At 42.2% G+C, this 10640-nt stretch overlaps 1 protein-coding gene across 1 annotated transcript; it reads right to left on the minus strand.

Annotated features, from left to right (window-relative positions):
• On the minus strand, nucleotides 1–7500 carry CUNH2orf78 (chromosome unknown C2orf78 homolog). The gene is made up of 3 exons (XM_045883755.2): nucleotides 7302–7500; nucleotides 2905–3666; nucleotides 1–2030 (listed from the first exon to the last, which is right to left on the minus strand). Exons 1-3 carry the CDS (start codon nucleotides 7399–7401, stop codon nucleotides 121–123), a joined length of 2772 nt encoding a protein of 923 aa, XP_045739711.1. The 5' UTR covers nucleotides 7402–7500; the 3' UTR covers nucleotides 1–120.
• Between the last annotated feature and the right edge of the window lie 3140 nt (nucleotides 7501–10640).

The raw sequence follows: 10640 nt of genomic DNA on the forward strand, positions 1-10640 counted from the left end.
TTTATTTCTAATCGACTAATTATATTTATTATGTTTTATTAAGTCTTAAAATATATGCAAATAGAGAAATTTATATCTATCTATCTATATATGAATTGGTACCAACAATCCTAGCACTTCTTATATTGCATAGCCATAATATCGAGCAATTTCCATATCTTTTTCCCTCTCAGTGAAAAACTGCACTTTCCCCAAAGAGGTGTATTTGGCAGCATTCTCGCGCTCTTGCTGAGCCTGCCTCTTCATGGCCTCCCGCTCTGGCCTCTGCTCTTTTGTGATGGGCTTTGACATTACTGGCTCAGGGACATTGGGTTTCCTCCATGGAATTGGTTGAGAGCTGAAGTCTTGGAGTAGAAATTGACTTTGAGGTTTGGGTGGGGACTGGAGCTTGGTCACAGCAGTGCGAGCAGGCTCCCACTGGAGAGAAGTGCAAGATGATGTTTTGTAGGGTGCAGGCCTAGAGGCAGCAGACTGTGGGACACTAGGCCGGGTAGGGTTGGTCAAACCTGGTCGCGTCGGATTGGTTGAAATTGGCCGAGCTGGTCTGGCAGGACCTGTCAAGGAGGCAGGATTCAGCCAGGATGAATTGACTGCAACAGGTTGAGCTGAGCTAGCAGAACCAGGCCGGGCAGGGTAAGACCGATGTGAGGCCAGAGACTGTGGCCTCCTAGGAACAAGTCGAGCCTGAGGCTTCTCCAAGGTTGGAAAAGGCAAAGGCACCAACTTGACCTTCCCAGGAGGTGGCAGCTCATACTGGGATGGAGAGGGACACTCTTTGTCAGCACCTCTGTCTGCTTTCTGGGCTTTGACTTGATTTTTCTCAGGACCTTTACCCTCACGTGGGGTATTAAGCCATGGTTTGATGGCTGAGGATGGCTGGGCATCTTTCCGGTTGCTGGAGCTTACCAGGGCCCGGGAGGAAGACAGTCCAGTTTTCTTATCACTCTTCTTCCCCAGTGCATGAAAAACCTGCACGGACTCCAACATGTGCATGCCTAGGCAGCTTCGAGGCTTCTTAAAGGTCTCTTGGCTAAGCTCGGGTTGACTTTTCTTCCGCTTCATCTTGGGAATGGTTGGCTTCTCCTCTGCCTTGACTTTATTCCCTGACTGCTTACTCTCTTCAGCTTTTTTGGGGTTGTTTTCTCTGGTCCTTTTGGTCTTTTCCTGCCCATGGCTCTTAGTTTTGCTGGACCTGCTGGATGCAGCTTTCTGAGATTTGCTGTTGGAATGCTTGGCCGTTTTCACAGGAGCCCTGTTACTGTCTACAGCATCGCAAATAACCACTTCTCCCCCTAAGAGGCACTCTGGGTTCTTCACCTGGATTTTGGTCTTGGGAGCACCGTTGATAGGCTCAGTGGCTTTATGCTTGTTCTTCCTGACCTGATTAGAAGGAGCCTTTATGACACGTGACTTTTCTTGCACCTGATTCAACTTGTTGACTCTGGTATCTTTGGCTTTGATCACCTTGGGACCTTTGGCTTGATCAAGGTCTTTCAAGGAACTCGAGAGCTGGGGAAGATGAATGTCCTCCACCAGTGTAGCGATGTCTGCAAAACCACCACTAGATTCAATCCCATTTTCAAGGCTCACTTGGTCTTCAAGACTCAGGGTATTTTTTCCCAGATTGGTGTTTTCAGAACCAGGCTGCTCCTCCTGGCCCAGGGGATCAATGCAGGCCAGGAGCTGGGGAATATCAGGAATTTCTAAAGGAAGTAGTGGAGGATCTTGGTTTTCTATTGGGATCTGGTAGGCATCCAGAGGCTTTGAAAACTTGGTTTTAATATCATCCAAATTCTTGTTCTCTGTTTGTTCCTGGCTTGGAGCTGGAGGCAGTGCCAGGACATTACTAGAACTCTGGACTGGAGCTATCATTGAGATGTCTCCAAGCTCAGGTGGTGGGTTACTTTCAAGCATCTGGATATTTCTGCTACTGCAGGACTTGGGGAATTCAGGAGTTTGTGGCAGACAAAATGTCTGACTTGGAGGTTGCAATCCCAGGGAAGTCTCCATCCCCAGGGAAGTCTCCATCACTACAAAGGAATCAAGGAAAAAGTCATTCCCTGGTAAGTGAGATGCTCCCGCTAAACACTAACACAGAAATCATGCACCTCCCAGCAATGGGCAGGGCAGTTCTACCAGCTTTTCTTAAGGATCAAGGACAGCACCGTGCAGCGCTAGGAGATATAGGAGGTGACTTCTAGTTCTTACAGGTGATCATTTGATGTCATTGGTTCTTGGTTTTCTTTGTATTTTATAGCGTTGTTTTAAGTCAAATAAGAAGTAAAAGTGGTTTTTATATTATGAAATGTTTAACAAAGCCTAGCATTCTCATATAGAGTCACTTCAAGTCCCTCCCCTTTCCTTAAAGAATAAGAATACTTCACACCGTGGACTGGGAGAGGGAATGGAGCTCTTCCTGATAAAATATGTAAGCAAGGGTAAATTCTTAGCCTGCTTGCTTTGGACAGGATCTCGGAATGTGAGGTCTTAACTCCTGGGGTAAATTAAGGAAGTGAGGCAGTTAAACAGGCTCCATCACAACAAGAGGTCCGAAACGCTTTCCAAAGAGACTGAAGCAATAGCTCGGGGAAGGGAGTTCATTACCGTGTGGTAGTACAGGGAGGGTGATCGGCTAGGGCAGTGAAAAGTGTGGGAGCCCTTGCTATGCTCTTGGGGATCCTGCACTTGTAGCATAGCTGGCCATTACAGGGTGCCACCTTCCCACCTCTGTGTAGTGTTCTTGAACAGAGTCTGAAAGTGGAGAGCACCGAGCAAGGATCGTGATTATTAACCTCTCAGGACTTACGTTCTGCCCATCTGGGGACTCAGTACCTCTCAGCTGCAGATTTGACCCTATTTTTGAAGGCTGACCTTATTTCTCTCCCTCTTGCTATCTCTACTCACCTTGAAAACTTGTTTCTGTGAGGGGTTGGGCAGACACAGAGTAGTAGATTCCAGAGGTGGAGGCTGGTGGCAGGACGTTTGCGGGCTGAACCTCCTTCAGTACCATCACCATTTCTGGCTGAGGGGCAGAGGCCCTACTTCCGGTGTATGACACTGAGCCGTAGGGTTGCAGGCAGGGGCCAAGTTCTCCAGACAGTAGAGGCCCCAGTGTGCCTTGATTATAGTAATATACCTGGCTTCCTTCCTGGTAGGGAAGTGCTAGGCTATGTCCTTGATTTGGCATCTGAGATGGTCTTCCCTGAACAAGGCTGGCGGAAAGCGATGGATACAGAGGGACCATGTTATTGGCCTCTGAAGTTTTATCATACGGGGCTGCCATAGACATGGAAGACACAGCTGTGTCCTGGTCAATGACAGTCACAGTGAAGTCTCCGAGCGAAGAGGACTTCTTTTCAGTACTTCCTGTGACATCCCACTCAAAAATCCCGGGATAGGAAGCAGCTGACATGGAGATCTGGCTCTGGCCAGTAACTCCAGACAACATGGTTGTACTGGAATGTTGGTAAAGGTAGGCACTCCCCATGAGTGGCTGGAAGGAGGTGCCAGAAGCTGATGGCAGTAGCCATGCCGAACTGACCGCTGGAGCGGAGACTCGGGAGAAGTTGCAGATGCTTCCTGTCAGGGAAGCCGCATTGCTCACCACGGGGAGAGAGAGCGGCAGAGAGTTTGGAGTTCCAAGTAAAGATGGATTTTGGAAATTTTCTGTAGGGAACAAGAGGGTGATGAAAAATCAGGGGGATGGATCAATTCTCACTATGTTTGAGGAACAGCATTATCTTAAAGTTGTTGCTACCAGGAAGCCTCTGATACCAACGCTTGCTGAGATACCAAAACCCAAACCGTGTAGGATGGTGGTCGGTACTCTTCTATAGTCACCGCCCGAGCTCCAGCTTGGGCCCGGCTGTGCAGAAGACCCAGGTGGTGTGCTTCATGCATCGCTCTGTAGGCGAGAAGCAGCCTTCTCCCTGCCCTCGCTTTGCCTGGAGGCTGCCCTTCGTTCTAGAATGAAGCATTTCAGCACTCGGAGGGCCTCAGAGAGCGCCTGTTCTCGCGTCCTCTAAGGGACAAAACTGAGGCTCAGGGAGGTCACATGGACTTGCTCAAGTTCTCCCCTGATGTTAGGTCTCATTACCATGTTACAGAGCCTAAGTATCATGACTTCTTGCCAGGACCCTGCTCTGAGCATGACACTGTCAGAAGCCAGGAGAAATGCAACTAATACAGACCTTTCCTCCCCCCATTAGAGAACAGTACAGCTATGACCATATTGTAACTTCAGTGTCTCATTTTGCTTGTGCAGTTCACATGTTATTTCCTAGAGTTCACATACAGCTCAGTCCACTGGTAAATGTAAAGGGTCCCTCTTGGGGCGCCCGGCTGGCTCAGTCAGAGGGGTGTGTGACTCTTGATCTCAGGGTTGTGAGTTCGAACCCCACGGTGGGTATAGAGACTACTTGAAAATAAAATCTTTTTTAAAAGAAAAAGGGGTCATTCTTATTCTTTTTTTTAAAGATTTTATTTATTTATTTGAGAGAGAGAATGAGAGAGAGAGCACATGAGAGGGGGGAGGGTCAGAGGGAGAAGCAGACTCCCTGCCGAGCAGGGAGCCCGATGCGGGACTCGATGCTGGGACTCCAGGATCATGACCTGAGCTGAAGGCAGTCGCTTAACCAACTGAGCCACCCAGGCGCCCAGGGTCATTCTTATTCTTTTAAATCTGGTTTCTGATCCTACCTCATAATGACTACCTGAGAGTAAGTTTCTCAAGAAGTGCTTTTTGAAAGAAAAAAGTTATTTAAACTCTCTGAGCTTCAGGTTACTCATCTATAAAGTGGTTATAATAATAATAACAATGCTAATAATGGAAATAATTCTTACATGAATGAAAGTGGTACATTACACTTTTTATATTTATATGAAGGAAGATATATTATGTTCTGGAAAGACTGAAAAATCATGAAAAACATGTATTACAGAACTAAGAAGAAATATATAGATATTAGCGAAAACTGGGATATGTAGCAAGCATCAGGGCATAATAAGTTCACTAATAAATGAAATTCTGTATCATATATGCAATATGATGGGAGTATTGCCTACCCTATTTTGCTGAATACTACTAACCAAAACACAGCCCACAATAGAATGAGTTCCTAGCCAGTGCATATAGACAGAGAAGATATATCAGTAAAAATTGCCAAACAAGCAGCAAATGCCATAAATGTGAATGTAGAGGTAGCCACAATTTTTGTAGACAAATATTTCAATAAAATCTGGTACAAAGCAGAGAGGGAAATAGTAAGTTTAAAGGAATTCTGTTATGGGTTCATTCACATTTTTTCTGAATATTACCCAGCAAGTAACAGGTACTAGGTCTAGTAGAAATAGATGTTTCAACTGAACTCTACCTCTGAAACTAATAATATACTATATGTTAATTAACTGAATTTAAGTTAAAAAATAAATAAAATCAGAAGAATACAATAAGAAAGACATATATATTTCAATATAATCATATAACAAAAGCGAACACTTAAAAAACATCATGAAGGTTTTTATATTCATCCAAAAATTTATTTTAATCATCTTCAACATCCAGGAAAATGTCACCCTCAAAGCCTAAAAAAGCCATCATCACTAAAATCAAATTAAAAAATTTTTAATGTAGGAAAACCCAAAGGACTCCACAAAACTGTTTTAGATAAATGTGAAATTAGAGATGTGGGGCTTGATTTTTTTCTTTTCTTGTTAGGTTGCTAACTAAGATCTAAAAACAGATGTGTGCCCTCTGTGTTGGGAAGAAAATAACTGTAGAGATGAGAAGCAGCCTTATGATTCAATCTAGGAGATGCCAATTTTTAAACAAACTTAGTCTGATTTTTAATAGGCAAAACATCTACATAGCTTAAAAATCAAAATGAAATAAAACCGAGGGGCACCTGGGTGGCTCAGTCATTAAACGTCTGCCTTCGGCTCAGGTCATGATCTCAGGGTCCTGGGATCGAGCCCCACGTCGGGGTCCCTGCTCGGCAGGAAGCCTGCTTCTCCCTCTCCCACTCCCCCTGCTTGTGTTCCCTCTCTTGTTGTGTCTCTCTCTGCCAAATAAATAAATAAAATCTTAAAAAAAAAAAAGAAATAAAACTGAAAATTCTGTTTCTTCCATCCCCCTTAGATAGCTACTTTTATTAGTTGCTTGTTGATAGGAAGCATCTTTTCTAAATTGTATTTCTAAAATGTTTACATTTTAAACTTTTAAGTGCCATCTGTGTTCAGGGGGGGCAATAACAAAACCCAAACAGCTGAGTATGACTTTTCTGTAAGCTGCTTTTCCTGGTGAGGCCCTATTCTGCCCTTCCTTTCCTGCCTTGTCTATTAATGGAAGTGTTTGCTAAAATCAACTTTGTTTTGCCCTGCTCTAAGCAGGTTTCACTTTATGCTCTTTCTGTTTTAATTTAAAATCTTTGGTTCCCTTCAACATTCCATCCTAAACCACCTCTTTTTTTCTTGAGAGCTCCTCTACTCTTCCCCTTCATTCTTTTTTTTTTTTTTTTAAGATTTATTTATTTATTTTGGAAAGAGAGAGGGAGAGAGAGAAGCAGACTTCCCGCTGAACACGTAGGGAGCCTGATGCAGGGCTCCATCTCAGGAGATCATGACCTGAGCCGAAGGCAGATATTTAGCCGCTCAACTGACTGAGCCATCCAGGCGCCCCGCTTTCCCTTCATTCTTATTATTTTCTCCTCCCCCTTGGTTCCTGTTGGCCTGTGTTGAGGGAAGCAATCCTGAACTTCCTTACCTTTTAAGACTTGCCTCCCCAGAGCCCACTCTTCTCCATCCTCTTTCCCTGATTTCCTTTTTCACCCACACCGGGTAGAAAACTTCAAATCATGTGACTCTGACTTTCTGAACAGTACTAAATGTAAAATACTACAGTTGAAATATTAGTGGAGGGACCATTTCAGATGAAACATCTTGGTAAATATTGCTAGTTTTCTACATAGCTGAGGTTTTCTCTTTCTGTTGAAACACTCTCAAGAAATCTCTGATTTCATTTTCTCCATGGGTGCCCTTTAAGGCTCAATATTAGAAAATAAACGGACCAGAGAGAACAACCAATCTAACATCCTAACATAACAGACAAGGAAAAAACAGATTTTGTGAGTCAATGACTCATCCAAAGTCACACAGCTAGTAAATGCCAACGTCAAAACTGAAACGAGGTCTCAGATTTTTAGTTCAGTACTTTCCCCCATTAGTCTGTTCTATTTTGAATCTACAACTAAATTTAGGGTAAAAAAAAAATCCAATGAAAAACTTTTAAAAGTCTCTTTCCTTACCAGACATGGTTAGAGAAGAAGAGGAAACATCCACTGCAGAAAAAAGGGATGAGGAGCCGATACTAGAAGGTGTCGGAGCGGCTGAAGCCAAGGAATACATGTGTCCAGTACGAAGGTCACCGGTCACTGGTCACTTGCGATGATCCAAATTTATTTACAGACAACTCCATGGAAACCCCAAGATTCTACCAGGTGGTGGTAGGTTTGGTGGGAGAATGATGTCACAAAGCAGGCAGTTTAAAGGTATGAGGGAGCCAATGGGGAGGTCAGATTCCCAACAAGAAGACGGGATTGGGTGGAAGGAGTGGTAGGAGAGTTAAGACAACACCTAAGTGGTACCTAATCTTACAAGACAGTTGTGATAGTCTCACTTTCCCCAGGATCTTATGTTAGGGGAATCATCTCAACGTTTCTTAGAGATGTTCAGTAATATAATTACCTGATAGTTATTTATATTCTATATATCATATTTTATCTTGTGTATTCTACATTTATAATTATATATACAGTTAATTAACATCCTTAGAGGCAAAGGAAAGGCACATCTAGGTTGAACAATTACGGGTGTTCTGAAATAATAGTCAATCTGATTAGTGAACCTACTGCAGCTTTTAAGGAGCAAAGGAAGGGATTAAAGAGGTCTTTTGGTAATTTGGTTAAAGAATAGGGTGAAGTTCGTTGAATGCACCTTGTGGGGAACGATGTGGTGCAGGCTCTTCTCTTTCATTCTTCTCCTTGAATCCTAACTTTCTTGGACTGTGCTGGGCTGGGCCAGGTTGGACTTAGATCTCTCTTCTCTCTTTCATCATGGGCATTGTTTCTGGGACAAGCCTTGATCTTGCATTCTTACACTCCTGGATGTTACTTCTGGTCAACTTCCAGCAGCAGGAGTCTTCTTTTCAGTGCCTGATGCTTCCCAAAATGAATTCTGCCCATTAGAAGCAAATACCAGAGAGCTGGAGGACACAGCTGATTGCAGACCTTTCCTTTTCCAGCATTTGGTTGCAATTCTTTTGCCCATAATTCGCTACCTCTGGCTCTTTGGGCCACACGGGCATCCTGCCATCCTGTTCTTTTATAGGTAAAAGGCATTGGTGGCATTTGGGATACTTTCCCTTTCTCCTTCTCAGTTAAGTGTATCCAGTGTGGCAGTTACTGTAGCCTCCACCCCCCCTTGCAAACAGCCACTGTAGAATCTTGGGCCTCTAGGATTCTCTGCCTGCCATGCTTGGGTGCAAGATCAGGCAAAATGAAGAGGAGAATAGTTAGAGAAAGAAGAGGACATTCTTTGAGGATAGGGAACATGCGTGGGAAGAGTACAGGAAAAAAGAGATTCATGTGGATTTTTGCTTTCTGTGAGAAATAAATTGACACTGGGACACCTGGGTGGCTCAGTCGTTAAGCATCTGCCTTTGGCTCAGGTCATGATCCCGGGGTCCTGGGATCAAGCCCCGCATCAGGCTCCCTGCTCAGCGGGGAGCCTGCTTCTCCCTCTGCCTGCCACTCCCCCTGCTTGTGCGCTCGCTCTCTCTCTCTGACAAGTAAATAAACTCTTAAAAAAAAAAGTAAGTTGACACATTTTGGCCTCATTTTGTATTAACAGAACATGCAATTATATACATGTTCATATACATATAAATGTAAATTTATATATACATATTAGTATAACACTGACATAACAATTATAATATTAATTCATATACAACATATTGACTATAATGTAACTTATAACATATTTTAGTATTTAATATCTTATAGTCATTAAATTATTTATGCAACTAGATAGTGCAGCAACTGCCATGAACTCTCTACACTAAAGAGAATGATCTTAAATATATTTTTTCACTTTTTTGTCATATTACCTCATTTATATCATTGATTGGTATGTTTGTAGAATATAGGTTTTTTTTTTTTTAAAGATCTTATTTATTTGTCAGAGAGAGAGAGAGAGAGCACAAGCAGGGGGAGCTGCAGAGAGGGAGAAGCCGGCTCCCTGCCTAGGTCTGGATTTTCTTGTATCAATTATAACTGAGTTTGTTGTGTTTTTTAGCACATTGGAAGTGCAAGACCAATATACCTTTTGTAGTTTCTGATAGATTTAAGTCACCTTTTATACATTATCATATCCGTAGATATATGTACCATTCATACTTTTTGGCCACTCTATGCCTATTGAATATTTTTTTCATAAATTCCAAAAGAATATTTTATGATTGAGCACCAAATTTGAATGTACCTAATTGTAAGTTTGCAAACGTGCTGTGCTATCTTAAATCTTTTCTTTTTCCAAATAGCAATTTGGTAATACTGACCTGTTTTACATTATGTGTAAGTTTTCAGAATTATAAATGCTTATGGACTTAAACTTGGCTAGAATATGACTGTCCCAGAAATGTTAAAGCTAGTGATCTTTTTACCCATTCATTTAATCATTTACTCAATAACTCTGATCTTCCTGACCCTCAGTTTGTCCAGATCTCAAGTGGTTGTGAAGACGAACTGTGTATATAAAATACTTTCAGAAATTAGAAACTAAAAAATAAGTAACAAAAGTAACAAAAAAACCAAGCTATTATAGCTGGAATTCAGTACTCTATTCTGCCTTCAGACCTACTACAGGACATGCTGTCCTTTGCTGTTCCATGTATAGCAGAAATTCAGAGTTTTTCTACCAGGTACAGATCCCTATGCCTGATACTGTGTGGCAACCTTAGACTTGAGCTTTTACTCTTATCTCTCTTAGTTATTTTTTTGTTTTGTCTATAACCTAAATACCTACTGTCAACCTCTAATGTGAAACATAGTGCATGATAACAATCCAATAATAGTTTCACCGTGAGTGGGAGTGCAGGCTGGTACGGTATTTTTGGAGGGTAGTGAGGCAGTATCTTTCAAAATTTTAAGTCTACATATCCTTCACTCCAACAGTTCTATCTCTAGGGATTTAGATATAGACGTATACATATTTCAGGGCATTTACGTTGCAGCCTGTCTGTAACAGAGAACAAAAACCTGAAAGTAACTAAAAGTCCATCAATATTGGACTGGATATATAGATTATGTTTCTTATAATCAATGAAATACTATGCATACCAGGCATTAAAAAGAACAGAACGGATGTATGCATAAATTGACTGGGAAAATCAATACCCAAGATAGATTGTAGGATACATATACTAACTGCTTTTGTATAAAATAGGAGATATCCATATATGTACAAGTGTATACATACACACACACACAATAAGTATGAATGTGAGCAGTTGGAAAATATCTGGAAGAACCACACAAGGAACTGGAGAAGTGAGACTTAACTTTCATTCCGTATCCTGTACTATT

The sequence above is a fragment of the Mirounga angustirostris genome, unplaced genomic scaffold (assembly GCF_029215605.1).
Source record: "Mirounga angustirostris isolate CCGP_5_RB_7025 unplaced genomic scaffold, mMirAng1.0.hap1 SCAF_10, whole genome shotgun sequence".
Lineage (NCBI taxonomy): Eukaryota > Metazoa > Chordata > Mammalia > Carnivora > Phocidae > Mirounga > Mirounga angustirostris.

Excerpts from the sequence above, each read along its gene's own strand:
- CUNH2orf78 (XM_045883755.2), bottom strand. The coding sequence starts at position 7,401 with ATGTATTCCTTGGCTTCAGCCGCTCCGACACCTTCTAGTATCGGCTCC. Across the intron at positions 3,667-7,301 it reads TTCTTCTCTAACCATGTCTG|AAAATTTCCAAAATCCATCT; the intron begins GTAAGGAAAGAG and ends TGTTCCCTACAG. Across the intron at positions 2,031-2,904 it reads CACAGAAACAAGTTTTCAAG|TGATGGAGACTTCCCTGGGG; the intron begins GTGAGTAGAGAT and ends ATTCCTTTGTAG.